Raw genomic sequence first — 21,298 nt, forward strand, 5'->3', positions numbered from 1 at the left:
CTTTCACTGGCTATCGCCGGTGCCAAAAATGCTCTACCTCTTCACTTCCACCTTTTGGAATCTATGACTTCATTTAAGACTCGGCTCAAATGTCACCTCTCCTAGTAGGCTTTTCCTGATCCTTGCCATACCAGCTGCAAATTAGGCAGCTGCTACCATTATCTGCCCAAAGGTTACCTTCTCACTACACTACGTATTTATCTTGTATGTTCTGATTTTTCCCCCATTAAAATGTAATTGCCTTGAAGACATAGACTAATTTTGTTTTTTCTTTGTATCCCCAGCATTTAGTATAGCGTCTGACACATATAAATGCTTGTTAATTTATAGAATAGGAGCAGAGAAATATAGTGAATCAAAGTTTAGAGATTCTTATGATGACATAAGCATCAATAGGACAAAGAAGTAAATGATTTGAGACTAGTAATTATTCAGTTGTTTCAGACATGTCCGACTCTTTGTCACCCTATTTGAGATTTTCTTGACAAAAATACTGGAATGGTTTGCCATTCCCTTTTCCTTACAGATAAGGAAGTTTAGACAAAGTGGATTAAATGACTTGCTCACAATCACACAGCTAGTAAGTGTCTGAGACCAGATTTGAACGCAGGTCTTCCTGAATCTAGACCCAGTGCTTTATCTACTCACTATGCCATCTATCTGCCCTGATTTGAGTCTAGAGGACAATATAAAGTTGAACTAGTTAGTGAACTAGGGACAAGACTGGGAAGAAAAGAAATTCAAGCCAGGGCAGGAATGATGGCCTAGAAGATCACTGATATAAGAAGGGATTAGAAATCAAAGCAAGGGTAAAGAATAAGTTTAGGAAGATTAAGGCAAAGTAAGAGAAGGAAGGGCAAGTTACCAATTGATAGAGGAATTTCAGAATTCTTGATCATGAAAGTGGAACATCTACCCATAACAGCATGCTCCTATTTTTCCGTTCTGCTCTTTTATCTTACCTTCTTCATCCTTTCCCCTGATGTTCTAGACTCCAGTGCCCTCAGGTTGGGGCTCTAATCTCTTATACCTTCAGGGTATATGTTCTATGTCTGTCTTTCCTTTTGATTGCAGGTAGTTTGGGAGCAAGAGAAAGCTCTGATAAAGTAATTCATTCTAAAACATCTATCACTGGTAGCAATTTAATATGGCATCCTCTGCTTTAAAGATATTCATATTTCAACAGGGCCCAATTAATGCCTTAAGCAAAAAAGTTAATTGAAAACAATGAAATTTCATGCATTAGTAGCCTCCTAGATATATTTGGTTTCTGTGTATTTTGTTTATATTTTGGAGTAGGAAAGACTTCCAAGTGGTAGTCATGACACTATATAGACAGCTGCCTAATTTGCCATTATGAAAGGCTAATCCTGAAGGGAGACTTTTTTTTTCTTCACAGCTACAAATTCGTTAATATAATGTTTTGATGCCTTAAGTAATTTACGTGGGAGAACAAGATTGTTTCTATTTGGGCAATAGTTGTTACATATACATAGCTAATTCTAATAAATAGTTATTCTAAGATTGCTAAGATAATTACAAGAGACTGGCAAGATGAAAGGGACCTTTGGCATCTGTGGCATTACACAAAGCTGTCAGATTCTGAGATCTGAGAATAATGTTCTCTGTACCTAGGGCTTTGTACTTCTTGTGCCAAGATCCACTTTTTTAAAAATTATTTAATTTACATTTGGGGGGGGGTTATTCTGTCATCCACTCCCTGTGCCCTCCTCCTGGAGAATCACTCCCCATACTAAATAAATAAATAAATAAATAAATAAACAATGAAGTAACTGTATCTAGAATCACATTTAACATTCTACATCTGTTTCTACTGACTTTCTGCAAAGAGGAGAAAAGTGTAATTCACTGTTAGTCCTATTACTAATTCAATCTGAAGTTGAACATCATATCATTCAAATTTTCGATGTTTTAGTGTTGTTTTCATTTATATTTCATTTATATATTTATATATATGTGTACTGTTTTCTACATTCTGTCAGCCCACAAAAATCTTCCTACATTTCTTTGAATTCGTCATATTCTTAATTTCTTATAACAATAATATTTTATTGTACCCATCAGTGATGGCATACTGCTGTGGTAAGGACATTGGATTCAGAATCAGAGGATTTGAAATCAAATCCCAGCTCTGCTACTTTCTACCTGCATGACTCTGCACAGACCACTTGGCCTCTTTGACCTCCCAATCTGTAAAATGAAGGCATTGTAGTTGTTGACTTCTAAGTCCTTTCTGCCTCTAAACCTCCGGTACTATATGCCATAGTTTGTTCAGTCATTACCCAATAAATGGAGATGTTTCTTGTTTTTTGTTAGTAGAAAAAGTGATGCTGTGAATCTTTTGAACTTTCTTTTTGTCAATGACCTCTTTGCGGTCAATAGTAGGATCACTGACTGAAAGGGTACAATCTAATAATTTTTCTCACCCAATTCTAAATCATTTTCTAGACCAAGTGTTCTTTTCAATAATAAAAAGCATTAGAATAACTATAATCTACCACATCTCATTAGGTTCAAAATTAAACAATATCATATTGAATTGGCATAGCTTTTCTACTTTATATAGTTCATATGCAAGATTATAGTGCATGGCATTTTAGTATTCTAATATAAATATTAGCCACATATTTACTGGCCATACATAGGAAGGGAAAGTGTGTGAATCAGGTGTCAGATTGTCACCCAAATCAGCTATTACTCAACATTTTCTTAAATGGTCTTTATACCATTTTCTTTAGACCAGCTGGTCTTTGGAGCAGGACTAAAGGTATGGGGAAGCACAATAGTAGTAACAACTTGGGGCAGAACCATACTTGAGTCAGAGACAAAAGCTGGTATGAAGGCAAGATAGCATGCATATTGAGAATGAATTCATGCATCTCTTCTATATTCAGAGCTTTAATTATGTGGTGTGGCCCTATACACCCACACATGAAAGTATTTCTATTCAGGAATCCCTTCTTAATCTCAACTGCATTCTTGAGATACCATTATTCTTCAGGAATTTAAGAATGGGGGATTTCTCTTCTAATCTCTTCCCTAATGGTGCCTACCAAAACAGAAGCTCTAAAGAATTCTCCCTCTCTGGTACCTGATAGTCAGCAAAATGGATAATTCCACCCAATCAAAATGATGAGGACAATGAGAAGTCACAGCACAGGAAATTTCCCCAATATACCATTGTATACCTGTTGTGAGCAATCAAATATAAAATAATGATATGCTATGTTTTTACCTTCATCCTAAAATTAATTTGTGTCCTTTTCCTAAAATACAACTGATAAAATTCACTTGATTTTTTAATGACAGAAAAGAGATGTGTTTTTCATTTGCCAAATCATCTATGATACTAGTCCAATTATTAATCAATAAATTTAGAGCCAGAAAAAAACTTAAAAATTATCTGGCCATCTCAGCCATCTTTACAGATGCCCCAAAGATAACACAGTAAGTAATGGACTTGGAATTGGAACTTTGGTCTTCTAATTCCAAATTGAATATTCTTTCCTCACACCTTCCCATTTGCCAGTTGCAAAAGGCAGAACAATCTAGTTTGTTATAATAAGACACAGCTATAGCCATTGAATCTTAAATATTCCTTATCCAATTCTTGCATCTCTCAAAAATGATAGTATCCCTAACTTTAAAAGAGTGTACATACATTTTATGTACTCATCTCTCCCCCTTCCCATTCTTCCCACCCAAAAAAAAAAACCCTTTCAAATTAAAAAGTGGCACAGCAATTTCAATACTTCAATGATATATGACTAAGGGCATAACTTTTCAAATAACATATTTATGCAATTATTGTTTTGCTTAGGAGAACTAATACCTCTACCAGAAAAGGAAGGAAGGAATCTGTGGGGGATAATTTTATTGGTAGTAGAGCCAATTTTCTTATTAAGACTTCAAATATGAGAAACATCTCTTTTGAAGATGCCACTCCCAGAAGCTGTTTCCTACGCCTGAGAAGCTAAAGACTATGGGGTAGAGGTACCTTTTCATTAAGCCTTCTTGTTCTGGAGAAGACTGAGAAATATCTGTGAAGTACAGGAGGAAGTTATCTAGGCTTGTTTTTATTTATTTTTGGAATTTCTGATAACTAAAAGTTCCCTCTGTCCTACTCTGTATAATTTAAGAATGTAAATCCAAACCAAAGCAAAAGACACCTGACTGCTTTCAAAAGAAATAACAGAAATATTTGGTTTTAACCAAGAACTCATTTCACAGCTTTTCATCCAGTTATGTGGGGACCCATAATAGATTAATATTATATGTTCCCTTTATCCATCTTCGTGGAGAGATCATTTCATCTGAATTTCAGCTGATAGAGCCAGAAAGGTAGATTACTATGTAACCGGAGATACATTCTCACTCTCAGACAAGTGTAACATCTGGTTGGTCTCCCTACATTTACTCTTGTATTCTAATCTAATCATACCACAAATACTAAAATAATATTTTAATTAAAAAATCAGTTTCCTTAATGTCTTTTGTGTTCGTATCAGTCATCTTTAGATATGATACCCCACAGATACCCTGAATGTGAACCATCCTTTAAAAAAGAAAAACAGAAAAGCCAAAACAACGAACATGATGACTCTATCTAATGATACATGTAACATTCTGCCAGAGTAGCTCCCTGCCTCTCTGCTGGAAGGAGTGATCTGGTCTCTGAGACTATTATTATTACTGTTTCATTTATTTATAGTTTAACTTCCTTTTAGTAACCTTTTCATTTACATCGTTGTAGTCTTTGTTCAAATAATCTTTCTAAGGCATTTGTATAGACTAGATTCATCTTGAAGATGAGTTTTAAAAACTTCATCCCCACCCTCAAAATTTATTCTGATTTTTTTCCATGCTGCTTTTCTTATACCCAGTCCTCTTAGCCCCTTTTCTTACACTTTCAAAGACTTCAAATTTAAAAACAAGTGTTTATAAACATCTAATGCAAAAAGGCTATACAAAGAAAGGAAAACCAACAAGGTACCTTTCCAAAGCATTTCTGTACATCTGGAGATGAAAAGGTTGAGTTTGAAAAAAAAGAAACAAAGAAACAAGGAAAGAAAGAAGGAGAAAGAAAGGAAAGAACCTAGGGAACCAAACATAAAAGGAGAAAGTATTTAAATCACAGTGGCAGAGTGGATAGAGTGCTGTACTTGGAGTCACAAAGTCTGTCTCAGGTGCTCATTAACTCTATAACCTTTGGCAAGTCATTTATCTACCCTCAGCTTTAGTTTCCTCATCTGTAAAATTGGAGTACTGAATTTAATAAACTCTAAAGTTCCTCCTACCTCCAAATCTAGGATCCTATAACCCTATTTAGGCCTACTGCTCATTGTCTTTGAGGACCTGGGGTGCAATTAATTTTAATAGTTGGTCTCCAGATAGATTTAGGTCTTAAGCTACATTAATACTACCTTTTTCATTGATACATCATGTGATCCTGTATAAGTACATATTCTTTATTTATGAAGTAGGACTTTTAAAAACCCCTCTCTCCAGAGAATAGGAATAATTAATACATTAACAGTCATAAGAAGAATATATTAGTACTTTTGAGTAATCACATACAAATTGTTTTGGTACAATTAATATAACACCCATTTTCTTATGCTGTAAAAGAGCTCAACTTGCTATTTCACAAAGCAAATATTTGTAGTTCCTGGATTAATAAGAACATTTAAGTAGGTATACATGCTACTTTAAAAGAAGTTAGACAATAGCTGTCTTTCATTGAAATTGAGAGGTTTGGGTCTTGGGGTTTTTTTAAGAAAAAAAAAACAGGTATTAATAGTAGATGACATTTAAGCAAAGATAATTTAGGTATTTGCTAAGAACCTCCACTGTGTCACAATGATTTTCTTTACAATGAAGGTAGAAATACAGCATTACTTGTGAAATTCAGGCCTGAAAATTCCTGTGTAATACTTTTTTGTTGTTGGGTCATTTCAGTCGTGTCTAATTCTTTATAACTCTATTTGGTGTTTTCTTGGTAAAGATGCTGGAGAGGTTGTCATTTTCTTCTCCAGCTAATTTTACAGATGAGGAAACTGAGGCAAACAGGGTTAAGTGATTTTCCCAGGGTCACATAGCTAATAAGTGCCTGAGGCCAGATTTGAGCTCAGGAAGGTAAGTCAGGAACTCTAGCACTCTATCCACAGTGCCACCTAGCCGCCCATGTAAATACTTCACATGGGCCAAAGTGTTGGGGGGAAATACTGTGAACATGTCATCTTTTTTTGTAATCTTTATGAATTTTTATGAGATTAAATTTTGTGTAATTACTCTTAATAGTTTAAGTTTTCTTTGTACATAAGTAGTTTTTAAACCTCTGAGACTAAAATACAGAAATCTATATAAGTGATAAATCTACATAAACCTGAGTAGCACTCCCTGCTATCTTACCTAGTTTAGATGATAAAGTAACAGATGAAGTTTTAATGTACTTGCAATTTGCTAACACTCTGTCTTCCTCTTCATGAAGTATAGACATCTCCCTCCCTCTCTCATTCTCTCTCTATGTATCTATCTCCCTCTCTGTCTCTCTGTCTCTCTCTCTCTCTCTCTCTCTCTCTCTCTCTCTCTCTCTCTCTCTCTCTCACACACACACACACACACACACACACACACACACACACACACACACCACACTCACACACAGTGAAAGTTACTGGCTGACCTAAAAATTGGCCACATCCCTGGAGGCAATGAGAGAGTTACCAATTAAAGACAGTTCTGGGGGGGAAAAAAGTCAGCAGTCAGGAAAGAACCCAGCCCTTCACTTCTTAAGAGGAATTTTCTCCTCCCTTCCTTCTACCTCCCTCTCCCCATCCCTGACCTGCTCCCTTCCCCCCCTTCTCCACCCCACCCCCCCGCATTGTCAATAAAGGTATTCGCTCAGGAGAAGACATCCCATTCAGCAGTTGGAGAGTAAGTCTGAAAGAATTTAATAAACAGCTGGGAGAATAGAGACACTGTATTCCAGATAGATGTGGTTGCTAAGAAGCATTCACTCAAAGCCAAATGTAATTTTAAGGAGCTTGATCTCTGGCAGGAAGAAAAAGAGTTGACTATCGACTCAAAGGAGAGCCCTTGTACATTGAGAATTTCCCTTGCAGAGAGTAGCAGACAGTGGGAGTCCAAGCTGAGCAACCTGCCTATCAGAGACCTTGGGTGACAGGGGAGGATGTATTGTGTCGCAGGTTTATGGGGAAATGTTTTTAGTTATTATTTTTACTATGCCATCTATCTTTTTTGTCAGATATTTTTATTAAAGAATGATCATGCCCAGTTAGGGGGGAGGAATTAAAGGTGCTTAGAATTATAGACCATGTTTAATTCTTCGTTATCCATGACTCACTTGACTGAATTGGTGATGCCATCAGCAGTAAACATCTAGGAGGAACTGAGTTGAGAAGGACTGAGTGGATAATAGCTGAAACTAAATCAGCTGATATAACCCATTGGAAGTATGCAAAGCATTTTGTTTTCCATAATAGTTAAACCAACTCACAGCTTTCACAATCCCTCCAACACTAATTACAGTGTATTCCCGTCTTTTATAATCTTTCACAATTTGCTAGGTGTGAGGTAAAACATCAGACTTGTTTGGATTAGCATTTCTCTTATTGTTAGTGATCCGGAGCAATGTTGAACAGGGGTCTTAATAGTTTATAATTCTTTTGAAAAATGTTTATATCATTTGATCTATTGGGGAATAGCTTTTCATTTTATATATTTCTGCTAGCTGCATATCTACATATATGTACATAGATAGATGGATAGATAGATAGATAGATAGATACACATACATACATATATAGGCCATCAGACCTTCACCAGAGATAATTGATACAAAGATTTTTCCCAGTCTTATCCTAATTGCAAAAACCTTTTTAATTTCATTCAATAAAATTACCTATTTTATCCTTGTAATATCTCTTGTTTAGTTCAGCTTATTCACCTACTAGGTATAGTTGCAAAGGTACTTGATCTGATTCTCTTCTAATTTTTTTTAGGTAAGACTTTTAACATTCAGATCACATATCCATTTTGAATTATTATGGTATCTACTTTCCAGGTTTCCTAGCAATTATTATTTTCCTCAAGTAATTCATGTTTTAAAGTTTATCAAACACTGGGCTGTCAAGTTCATCTGGTTCAGATACTTGTTTATTTAATATGTTCCACTAATTCTTTTCTTTTTTTAAAAACCAGTACCAATTAGTTTTGTGATTACTGATTCATAATATATTGAGATCTAAAAGTACTCTTCTTCCTTCATTTCTACTTTTTTCCATTCTTTCCATTGACATTTTTAGTCTTTTGTTCCTCCAAATGAATTTATTTTTATTTACCTACATTGATAATTTTATTGGTATTGTACAGACATATAAATTAACATTGTGTCATTATTTTTGTTATATTTGTATAGTCCAACCCACCACTGAATATCATTCCAGTTATTTAAACCATTTTTTTCTTTAAGAAGTATTTTGTAATTCTATCTGTATAGGTCCTAAGACTACTTCAATAAATTAACTCATATATTTTATTTATTTTGTGGTTTTGAATGGAACTTCCTTTATCTATTGTATTTTGTTATTGCAAAATAGTAATCCCATTATTTTTTGTGCTTTTATTTTGTATTCTGCTACATTATTGAAGTTATTGTCTCAATTAGTTTCTTTGGTGATTCTCTAGATTTTCTAACTAAATCATCATGTCACCAGCAAATTATAATAATTTCATCTCTTGCCTATCTTTAGGCTTTTAATGTTTTTCCTCTTCTTGTATTGCTATTGCTAGCATGTCTAGAACTATGTCAAATAATAATGAAGAAAAGAAGCACTCTTATTTTATTACTAGAAAAATTTCAAGGGTTGATCCTTTGTTAGTATTTTTTTAATGTAAGTTTTTCAGTCATATTAGAAAAAAGTAGGTCTGTGCTTTTTGTTTTGTTTCGTTTTTTCAAGTGAAACATTTCTCAAAGAACTTTTCTACACCTATTGTTAAAGTAATGCAGTTTTTTGGAAGTTTTTCTTAATGATTATGTTCATTGTTATCCTAATGTTGAAGCACTTTTGTATTCCTGGCATAACTAGAATAGTTTTCTGGGTTGTTCAGGGCAAAATCCTTATAGCAGCAAAGTATCCCAAGATGGCTCTCTGAACAAACCTTTGAGTTTATCTTGTGTTCTTAACATTGGCAACAGAGGCTGGTTAATAAGAGAACTGATTGAATACTTTAAGGATTAAAGTTCTCCAGTATTGATTCATTAGGATTTTATCTTGTTGGGATTCTTTCTTTTTTTATTTCATGTAGTTAGCTGTAATTACTCTACATATAGTGCATAATCTCTTTTGGGAAAGGGAAGAATCAAAGTGGAGAAAGTCATTAATCTGACATCTGCTTTTCTTAATGCAGCCTAATGCCATATTTTCTTTTTTGGCTGTTAGGTCATGCTGTTGATTCATTGACTAAAGGCACTAATTCTTTTTTAATAAGTAGAATAGGTTTGTCAACATTATGCAGAAGATAAAAGAAAAAGGAGAACAAAATATAATATCACCATTTCTAATATCAGAGACTGGATGCCATTGACAAAGAGTGAAGTCAACAGGAATAGTCATTTTTATAAGCATATATAAAAAGTTCAGTTTTTTCATATATTGAATTTGAGGTGTCAGCGTACATCCAAATAAGCTGTTCTGTAGACAATGCCAGATATGATTTTGTATCTTGAGAAAGAGATCAAGGCTCAAAATTTAGATTTAGAAGGAATGACAAGTGCCATCCTTGAAGTTGTGGGAGTAAATGGGATTAACAAGGTATAAGGGTGTAGAGAGAAAAGAAAAGTCAGAATAAAGAATCTGAGATAACACCAGTATTAAGGAAACAGTGAAGATGTGAGAGAAATAGAAGTTAGAGATCTAGGACAAGAGGAAGACTGTGTGGTGTCTAGTAAGCCAATAATGGAAAGAATGTCTGAAAGGATAGAGCACTGGAGGAAGGTGAGAAATAGAGAAAATGCCTTTGATTTTGGCAAAATAATGTCATCAGTGACCTTTGGAAAAAGCAATTTCAGTGGAATCAAATATTATTATATTCTAAGTATGACATGTTATGCACTATTTATTTGATTGACCCATCTAGTGATTTTGTCTAAAAGAGGAAATGAGGTAAGTTTGGCATAACTTTTTGTTTTTAATGAACTGTTTCTATTGTATATCACTTGCATTTCTACAGCACATTCCATTGTGCTCATAAACTATTTACTAATCAATTTGGGGATTTTTCTGAAGATCAGTGGCTACAGCTCATATACAGCTCATTTGATGCAGCTAAGTGGCATAATGAATAGAGGTCTGGGCCTGAAGTCAGGAGTACTTGAGTTAAATTCAGACTTCAGATACTCCCTGAGTAAGTCACTTAACCTCTATTTGCTTATTTCTGAATCTGGCCTCAGACCAAACACTTGACACTTACTAACTGTGTGACCCTGGGCAAGTCACTTAACCCCAATTGCCTAAAAGCAAAAAAATAAAAATAAAAAGCTTATTTCTGTAACATAAAATGGGGATAATAACAGCACCTACCTCACAGGGTTGTTGTGAGATCAAATGAGACATTTATAAAGAACTTAGCATAGTGCCTGACATGTAGTATGTGCTATGTAAAAGTTTATTCCCTTTTCTCTTTTCTCTTCCATATACTATGTTCTTATATTTCGGTAGAATGTAAGCTCCTTAAAAGCAATGGCTATTTTGTTTTTATCTTTGTATCTTTGGTGCCTGGCACATAGTAAGCACTTAATATATGCTTATTGATTGAATTAATGAGGCCCAGTGAAACAAAATAGCTTTGTGATTACTGATCTATCAAGAACTTTCATTTGAAGTGGATTTCTGGTTTCTGACATACTTTAATGTTATGTAAACTCATTTCATGGTATTCTGAGCATGAGAAAAAGATATTCTTAAAATGGAAATTTATAGAGCTTGAGGGTTCCACATAGCCTTGTTTCCATCTTCTTCTACTCCTCTTGTCTACCCTTTTCTTCCTCTTTTGGTCAAAATTTCACGTCTCTTTTCTGACAATGCTACCTTTCCAGAAATCTGGAATAGGTATATGTAGCTTTTCTATGGTGTACTGGATATGTGCAGTATCAGTAAGAGTGGACCAGCTACAGGACACACAAGATTCATGAGTATGTGGGTACCCAGATGTCCAGGAGCAGCTTCAAGTTTCTCTCTTTTAAAGATCTATTCCTCCATGGTCTAACTCTAAAACATAGGATTATAGAATATCTTTAAACACATGGTACTGAAAGAAAAATTTTCCTTTATGAGTTACAAGTAGATTTGTCTTTGGGCTAGGGGATCACTGATATGATGGCTTAAAAAAAAACAGTATATATGTAGTGAAACATCTCATTGGTAAATCACCTTTATACACTTTAGCAGAAAGTTTATAGCTAAGGCAATCAGCAGCATGCAAATTTTTCTAAATAAATAGTATATATTAAAACTAGGTAGTATTTTTGTCAGGTTTTTCCTTTACTAGCATAAAGATATTAAGTGATAGATTTTATGTACTTTGAAGATTAATTTGGCTTGAAAAAAGATCCAATCAAAAAGAAATTCATTGTAATTAGGAAATAATATTTGCTGAGCTGAATCACAAATGATACATTTGTTGTTATTTACAACTGGGATACAGTTTTATAATAGTTTGTGCCAATGTGCTTACTATATAATCTTGCTTTAGAATTACTAACTGCTACATATAAAAAAAAAGTAGGGTAGACTTGTAGGCCAAGTGTTTCAGGAGTTGAATTAAAGTTGTTTGCCTCCATTTTGCCATGATGGGGTCAAGGGAACACAGGATTACCCTTCCATTCCTGGTACAGTGTTTGGAATAATTGAATTAAGATGCTAGATGTTGGACACTATAGCCAAGAAATCTGAGTGTTGTAGATGTGGCTCTAACACCAGCACCCTCTTAGTTCTAGTTTGATGCTGGGATGAAATGAGACACCTGAGAGTCATTGAATAAAGGAGGTTTACTTTGTACCAACACAGCAAGGGCATGCAGCAAGGATACAGTGGCATATAGATTCTCTGAATATAGCCCCCATTGCCTCCATCTGATCTCATCAGGTCAGTGTGTCATCAAGGTACAGCAACTCTCATGGTCTCAGGTACCCATCAAGTCTGAGAGGCTCCATCTATACTGACTGGGACCTTTTATGCTCCCAGGCCAGGAAGCTGCCTCAAGGAAGCTGGAACCAATCAGGTTGTAAAGAAGCTACTTCAAGGAAGCTATGCCAATTAGATTACTTGGGGGGAGGAAGCCAGGGAAGCTCTGTCTGGAAAATGCTGTTCCCATCATATACCACTCCTTGGTGGCAAGGTTCTAATGATCTCCTAAAGGACTTTCCACCATTTACATTATTGGACAGTCTTCCTGACACAGGAGGGTAAAGGGAGAAAGGGCAAAAAAAAATACCAAGACAAAAACAAAACAAAAATGTAAAGGAGGATAAAAGCCAGAAATCCTAAGCCTTTCCTTCCCCATTTAGATAGACTAAGTTTCAAAGTTTCACAGTACAACCAATGTGGTGAGTAATGTCACATTTTTGCAGTTCACAGTGTGGAATGCACTGTGATGCAGAATGGTGATGATGAGCCAGAGATGCACCAAGAATATCAGGACTACAGCATAAGGATGATACCTTTAATATAGCCACAAATTTCTTCTGATGTGAAAGGGTGATGAGCAAGAGCAGATCCAGAAGTATCAGGGCATTTTCATGGATGCTTCTAGTACAATAAACAATTCTTCTTGTATCAGAGTTACTGGTAGCAAAGTGCCATATTAGTTGCTGCAGAATTTCAGTTGCATATGCCTCTCTTGTGGTAGATAGAATCACTGGTTAACCAGGCAAATTGGCATTCCTCAGAAGCCAGGTCCTTATAACTGGGAGCCCACTGAGCTAGTGAAGGAGACAAAGTTCCAAGGTCTACAACAGTTAGTGAAGAGCACTAACACCAGAGGGACCGAGGCAAGCATGATTTTTAATGTACCGTTTCTATTTAGCAATAGAAGCCTCCTATGCTCTACCCATCTTGCTAGTGGGACCATCTTGAATCACTCAACCCATAATAGCAACTCTGGACCATGTGTCATCTGTTAAATAGCAACTAGTACCCAGTAAGAGACAAGCAACTGCTTTTCTTTTTTTTTTTAATATGCACATGAAACTGCAAATCTATTATGTACAACTTGCTATTCCTTTTAAATATACAATAGCTATCATATACATTTTTCTTCCCTTCTCCCCCACCCCAAAGATGGTTACCATTAGACAAAGAATAAATCATAGAAACATCAATAATTTCATTAAATAGAATGACAATAATGAGATAACATATCAAAACTTATAGGATACAGCAAAAGGAATAATCAGAGGAAAATTTATATCTCTAAATGCTAACATCAATAAAACAGAGAAAGAACAGACAAATGAATTGGGTATGCAATTTAAAAAATTAGAAAAGGAACAAACTAAAAATCCCAAATTAAACATTAAATTGGAAATCCTAAAAAATAAAAGATTAATAAAATTGAGCATAAAAAATTGAATTAATAAATAAAACTAGAAGTTGGTTTTATGAAAAAAATGAAATAGATAAACTAGTAGTTAATTTGATTTAAAAGAGACAGAAGAAAAACAAATCACTAGTATTAAAAGGGTGAATACGCCACTAATAAAAATGAAATTGAAGCAATAATGAGGAGTTATTTTTCCCAATTATATGCCAATAAATTTAACAATTTAAGTGAAATGGAAGAATATTTATAAAAATATAAGTTGCCTATATTAGCAGAAAAGGAAATAGAATATCTAAATAGATCTCTTTTAGAAAAAGAAATTGAAGGGGCAGCTAGGTGGTGCAGTGGATAGAGCACCAGCCCTGGATTCAGGAGGACCTGAGTTCAAATCTGGCCTTAGACACATAACACTTACTAGCTGTGTGACCCTGGGCAAGTCACTTAACCCCATTGCCTCACCAAAAAAGGAAAAAAAAAAAAGAGAGAAATTGAACAGGCCATAAATGAGCTTCCTAAGAAAAAAGCACCAGGACCAGATAGATTTACAAGTAAATTTTATCAAATATTTAAAGACCAATTAATTCTGATATTAAATAAATTATTTGGAATAATAGACAAAGAAAGGATCCTGCCAAACTCCTTTTATGAAGCAAATATGATACTAGATACCTAACCAGGAAAAGTAAAAACAGAGAAAGAAAATATAGATCAGTTTCATGAATGAATATGGATGCAAATATCCTAAATAAAATACTAGGTAAAACATTACAACATATTACAAAGATTATACATTATGACCAAGTGGGATTTATACCAGGAATGCAGAGATGGTTTAACATAAGGAAAACTATTAACATAATTGGTTATATCAATAATGAAAGTTTTTAAAAATCATATGATAATATCAACAGATGAAGAAAAAGCTTTTGACAAAGTGTAACACTCATTTCTATTTAAAAAAACGCTTGGAAGTATAGGTACAAATGGATTTTTCCTTAAATTGATAAAAAAAAAAACATTTATCCAAAACCATCATCAAGCATGATTTGTAATGGGGATAAACTAGAAGCCATCCCAGTAAGATCAAGTGTGAAACAAGGATGCCCACTGTCACCAATATTATTCAATATTGTACTAGAAATCCTACCAATAGCAAGAAGAGAAGAAAAAGAAACAGTAGGAATCAGAATAGGGAATGAGGTAATAAACTATCTCTTTTTGCAGATGATATGATTATATACTTGAAATACCCCAAAGATTCAACTAAAAAGTTAATTGAAACATTTAATAATTTTAGCAAAGTAGCAGGATATAAAGTAAATCCACATAAATCATCAGCATTCCTATATATCACAAACAAAACCCTGCAAGAAGAGATAGTAAGAAATGCCTCATTTAAAATAACTCTGGGCAGTATAAAGTACCTGGGAGTACACCTGCTAAAACAAACCCAGGAACTATAATAACAAAATTATTTTTTAAAAAAACTTTTTATACAAATAAAATGTTTTTAAAAATTGAAGAAATATTAATTGTTCGTGGGTAAGGAGGGTCAATACAATAAAAATGACAGTTTTACCTAAACTAATTTATATATTCAATGCCATCCCAATTATATTACAAAAAAATTACATTACTAAGCTAGAAAAAAGAATAACAAAATTCATTTGGAAGAACAAAAAGCCAAGAATATCAAAGGAACTGATGAAAAAAATGTAAAGGAAGGAGGTTTAGCAGCACAAGATCTTAAACTGTATCATAAGGCAGTAATTATCAAAACTATCTGGTACCAGCTAAGAAACAGGTAGATCAATGGAACAGAGTAGACATACAATTTACATCAGCAAATAAATATAGTAACCTTATATTTAACAAATGCAAAGATAAGATTTTGGGATAAGAATTCATTATTTGGTAGAAAAAAATTGTTGGGAAAACTGGAAAGAAGTATGGCAGAAATTGGATGTAGACCAATGTCTTATACCACTTACCAAAATAAGGTCAAAATGCTACATGACCTAGATATAAAGAGATATTACAAGAAAATCTGAACATGGAACATATTACTTATTGGACTTATGAATAGGCAAACAATTTATGAATAAACAAGAGAAAGGGAGCAGAGTGAAGTACAAAATAGATAATTTTGATTACATTAAAATAAAAGGTTTGTACAAATAAAACAAAGGTATCTAAGAACAGAAGGAAAGCAGAAAATTGGGGGGGGGTTATAGACAGTTCCTCAGATAAAGGTATCATATCTTAAATATATAAAGAACTTTAGTAAAATCTATAAGAATATGAATCATTCCCCAATTGATAAATGGTCGAAGGATATGAACAGGTAGTTTTTAGATGAAGAAAGCAACTGTTTTTCAAAAACTGTATGATGAGTGGCTATTAGGGGGTTGCAGTGGGGGTAGGGGCAGGGGTGGGAGTGGGGGTGGAGGTGGGGGAGAAGGTGCAGGGGAATATGCCTTGGAGATCCAGTTTGCTCTGACCACCCCTTGGTGCCTGCCAAAGGTTCCAGCCACTCTGGTCTTTATGGACAGGGACCTCCAGAAACATGAACCTTGGCAGGGTCATAAGAGACAATAGACAGCCTACTATACAATTTCCAGAGCTGTGACCTGCACTAGGTCCCACTTAAAAACCACAGACTGGTGGGTGACACAGTAATTTGGAGCAGAGGTGGTATGAGACAGGACCAACATTTTCCTGGCACGGCTTCTCTGACTTTCTCCCTCTGAAGCAACCTCACTGGCAGCTTCCCAGGGGTGTAAAAGGTCCCAGCCAAGTGTAATGGGGGCTTCTCAGACTTTCTAGGTGCCTGAGACAAGGAGAGTCACCCTACCATGATGACATATTGACCAGATATGTTTCCACATGCAGAGAAACTAAGTGTCACTGTATGCATACTGGAAAGTTTTACTATGTACAAAGCAAATCTCCACGGTTCAATGACTCACAAGTGTCTCATTTCATCTTAACATCAAATCTGAACTAAGAGAGCACTAAAGTTAGAGCTGTGCTTTAAAACATTGAGTTACTTTACTATTTTTATTCCAAAGTACTGTACATATCTGACGTGAAATGTTTTTCTCTTCTCTGCAGTTCAGAGGCTGAAAATGGTGTGGAAGAGAAAAAGAGGGCTGGCAAGTCACCAATACCACAGATGCCAATATCTCCTGAGACAGAATCATTAGACCAGAAAAAAATCGCTTTCTTAAGGTAAAATCCTAAATGCAAACAGCAAATAATAGCTTTTTTAAAAATTTTTCAAAATTATTCCAGGAAAATGATTTTTTAAAAGATTTAAGATGTTTTTATTAGAAAATAATGCAATATAAGTTCCTTAAGGGCAAGGGCCATGATCTTACCATTCTTTGTATCCTCAGTGCTTAGCATAATGAATGCTTGCTAACTGACTACAGCCAGTTTGTGAAGGATTTTAAATGCCAAGCATAGGATTTTATATTTGCTATGAGAGGAAATAAAGAGCCAAATAGTGACATATCCAACCTATGCTTAAGGAGCATCACTTTGGCGGTTATGTGAATTGATTGATGTGGTGTGAGATTTGGGTTAGGGAGACCAGGCTATTATAATAGAACAAGTAAGAGTGAATGAGGGCCTGAATTAGGGCAGTCAGTGTATGGGTGGAGGGAAGGAGCAAAATTTGAAAGGTGGTGTGGAGATAGACATGACAAGATAAAGCAACTGACAATTAGTATCAGAGGCAAGATTTGAGCTTACATCTCTCCTAAATCCAAGTTCAGTACTTCCACTATACCATGTTGCTTTCTTCTTTTTCTTTTCCTTTTTTCAGTTATAGTTTAATTTCTTTATAGTTTAATACCCCCTTGAGTGGGGCCAAAGAGAAAGGTTTGTGTTGCATGTTACATATGCAGAATAAGATGTGATTCCTAATTGGCTGAGAAAATGCTGAGCACAACACTGCTTCCCTTCTGAAAGGGACTTAATTCCATGGTTGCAGATACACATGGAGAGTGAACAATCTGACTCAAGAGAAGTCCTGTCTCAGTAGTCTCTAAACCCTACAGGTCAGGGAATATGATGGGACCCACTCTCATACATATCTGCAATGCCAAGGGTTCTAATGTGACATTTGAAAGTTTCTCTCTAAATGAGGTCCCTAGAGGTCCTCTCTGTACATACATCTCCACAGTTTCTCTCTGAAATCTCTGACACTAAGACCTTCATGTAAGTATTAGCATTGTACTCAGCATAGTACAGTAAGGAGTCATATTTCCCTCCATAGGCTGGTTACCTGAGATTCTGGGAAAATAATCTTTTTTGAAAATGTTAATGTATGTGTTTATGCCATGTAGTTACAGGATTCACACTTTCCCTAGCTGATTTTTGCTTAGGACTACAAAAGGTTTTGGCTTAGGGAAGAAATGCAACCTTGCTTTTGGCCAAGCCTGAGGCAGCTTTGCAGAGGGACAATCTTGTGCTGCTTCCCAGAGGAGGAGGCATGAGTCCCAATTAGCTGAGAGAATACAACGCTACATATTTGTGTGAGGGACTTTATTCACTTTGTAGTGAAGATGTCAAAGAGAGACTTTGGAGACATGTGAACACAGTGGCTCAATTGAGTTTGTTGAGAGAGACTTTTAAATGGAGAACTGGAGCCCTCAAAACATCAAACATGTATGAGAGTGGGCCCATCTTGTATCTGGATCTTCAAGGCTTTTAACTCTAGAGACTACTGAGGTAAGACTTCCCCTGGGGGCTATCGTTCTTTCTCCATATGTGTCTACAACCAACTTAAGTAACTCTTTTAAGGCAGTAGGCACTGTCATGTTTAGCATTCTCTTAGTAAATCAGGAATTATCTCCCTTAGCTTAAACAGTACAGGGCTATCCCTCAGACTTAAAGAAGTATTGCACAAGTATAAGATAATCTAGCAATACAAATTAGGCTAAAAATACCAGTAGGGGAACACAAGAAAGTCTAATAAATAGATAAAATAATTTATACTTAGAATATCAGTTTAACGTTTGCCAGATTAATGAGTATGACATGAATTAATGAAGTTCTAGTCCATCAACTAATTAGAGAGTTTGTGATTTTGTTGGGCGTTCATTGAAGAAAAATCTAGAGTCTAAATTCTGCTCTTGACCAATCAAAAGAAAAGAAATAGAGTCACAAACACAGTCAATTCTCCTTACATACCTTTGTTTATGCTTTTTAACCTACCTGAAATGCCATCCAAACTCTTAATCTATCCAAGCCCCACCCATCCTCCACAATGTCCCACTAAAGCCTTATCCATATAATCCAAACCATGTATCCTTCTCATTCTACTAATTTCTGCATTGTCTATGCTACTCATTTTAACACATATATTGCTTTATATTGTATTTTACATTTTTGTACGTGTAATTTTATCTCCTCAAGTGGATTCCTAAAAGCAGATACTGCCTAGTAAAACACTTTTTCATAGGACTCAGTAAATACCATTGAAACAAATCATTAAATGAATATGTTTATGTTCATATTGAAAATAACATTGGGGGCAGCTAGGTGGCGCAGTGGATAGAGCACCAGCCCTGAAGTGAGGAGGACCTGAGTTCAAATCTAGCCTCAGACACATAACACTTATTAGCTGTGTGAACCTGGGCAAGTCATTTAACCCCAATTGCCTCACCAAAAAAATAAAATAAAATAAATTTTTAAAAAATAATAATAATATTGGCGTAGAACTCACTAACAAGCCATGTTGGTTAAAGTTTGAAACAAGCAAATTCTTTTTTTTTTAATTTAACATTTCTGCAAACTAGAAATGTCTTTCTTCTAAACTTTATTTCTTAGAGTGAAGGAAGGGAAGACAAGGGAGGTGTTTCTCAGAAGACTGAAAAGAAAGGTGTTAAATAAATATCAAATAATGTTACATTGACTTCAAGTCCTGGAAGTGACAAATTAAATTATTATATTGTAGGATGATAAAATAATCAGAACGATTAAAGGAAAGTCAATGCAGCAACACTAACAAAAGATTAGCTTTATGAAATCCTAGGATTTTCTCTTTCCAGGTCAAAGACCAGTAGTGATGGCCTCTCCTTGGTGAGTGACAGTAAGACTGATTCTAAAACTGACAGCAAAAATGACTCTAAGGCTGAAAGGAAAAAGTCATACTCTACAAGTCAGGCAAGTCTACAAGTTCTTGTTCTTCTTCCTCTTCTTTTTCCTTCCTTTTCTTATTCTTCCACCTCCATTTACCAAACAGTAAAATGGCCCAAATTCAGGCTGTGAGAAGTAGAATAAGGAAGATTTAAATAATCAGCAAGGTTGCAGACTTAGACTCTAGCTGCCTTTTAAAATTTATGTACTGTGATTTTTTTTAGATGAATAAAAATAGAAAATGTCCAAGAAACTAATAAACTAGATTGTAAGCAGCATAAAAGCAAGAAGTATATACCATTTACCTTCATTTCTCGCTTAGTGCCTAGTGCTAATCTCTGAACATAGTTTTGTGAGAGTTAATTGCATTAGAGTTTGTAGAACTGTTTTGATTTGAGAGGTTTGGGATATGTAGATGCAATGATAAATTTTGTTATCCTTTGGAAGAATCTTATGAAGTAAATGTTTACTTACTTTAACAGATATAGAAACTGAAGCTTAGGAAATTAAATCTAGTGCATTTCCTTTTTGATGCTTCCAAAATGTCATCTCATTTCCTATTCAAAATTTTCTAGTATAGACCTGGGAAGAAAGCAAGAGTCTGTATAACCATCAATATGATCAGAAAGGATGTTCCATAACTCACTTTCTGTCTCACTTGCAATTCATAATCTTGTTGATCCTACTGTTAATTTATGTAGCTGAGAGGGAAAAGTCGTAAGTGATTTAAAATTCACTTCTTTTTCTAAAGAACTATATCAAATACTCTTTTAAGATGTAAATGGGTGTGAGGAAAGAAAAGAGATCTAGGTTGTGGTGTAAATCATGGCTATCCAAGAAGGAAAAATGTTCAGTGATTGATAGGGATCATCAGTATGTTTTGTTTTCATTGTAGTATAAAGCAAATATGCACTTTCACAAGTTATTTCTGGAAGTCCCAAGTGAGGAACCACTAAAACAAAGTAAGTACTATTCTGTTTTATTTTTAACTCTAGCGTTTTACACATTGCTCTCTTGGAAAATTAATTGGAGGGAAATCACCAGATTCAATAGACCTCCAAAACCAGTAATGACAATTGGTTACTGCTGAAACTGATCCATAAAAGACAATTAAGTAGAAAAGTAGTAAAAGCTGATGTTACAAAGACAGTCATATTCAAATATCACATTTACCTTGAATTGAAATTCCTGAAATTAGGTTGTCCAAGGACCCAGAATAATAATCAGTGATGGTACAAATTAACCAGATGGGAATGAGTCTATCAAACTGGATAAATTTAAGACACTATGGTATGATTACTATTATCACTATCAACAACCTTAACTAACCTTAGGCAGGTCATTTAACTTTCTCTAAGCCTTGTTTTCTTCTGTCTGAAATAAAGATAATAATGTTTTCACTATCTACCTTATACGTTATCCTCTCCATTTGAGAAAATAGCAAATCAAGGCAAAAGGTTGTTGTAAAGAAAGTGTTTTATGGACAATGTGCACTTTAGAAATGTGA

General features: G+C 34.9%; 1 protein-coding gene across 3 annotated transcripts in view; it reads left to right on the plus strand.

Annotated features, from left to right (window-relative positions):
* Positions 1-21,298, plus strand: part of GRAMD2B (GRAM domain containing 2B) — an 88,902-nt gene that overhangs the window by 46,397 nt on the left and 21,207 nt on the right. For all 3 annotated transcript variants that reach the window (XM_021009670.2, XM_021009680.2, XM_078153097.1), the window contains exons 2-4: positions 16,759-16,875; positions 19,704-19,818; positions 20,687-20,753. In XM_021009670.2, coding sequence (XP_020865329.1) covers positions 16,759-16,875; positions 19,704-19,818; positions 20,687-20,753 — 299 coding nt within the window. The remainder of the gene's footprint in view (positions 1-16,758; positions 16,876-19,703; positions 19,819-20,686; positions 20,754-21,298) is intronic.

Source organism: Phascolarctos cinereus, unplaced genomic scaffold, assembly GCF_003287225.1.
Source record: "Phascolarctos cinereus isolate Bilbo 61053 unplaced genomic scaffold, phaCin_HiC Scaffold_4;HRSCAF=312, whole genome shotgun sequence".
NCBI lineage: Eukaryota > Metazoa > Chordata > Mammalia > Diprotodontia > Phascolarctidae > Phascolarctos > Phascolarctos cinereus.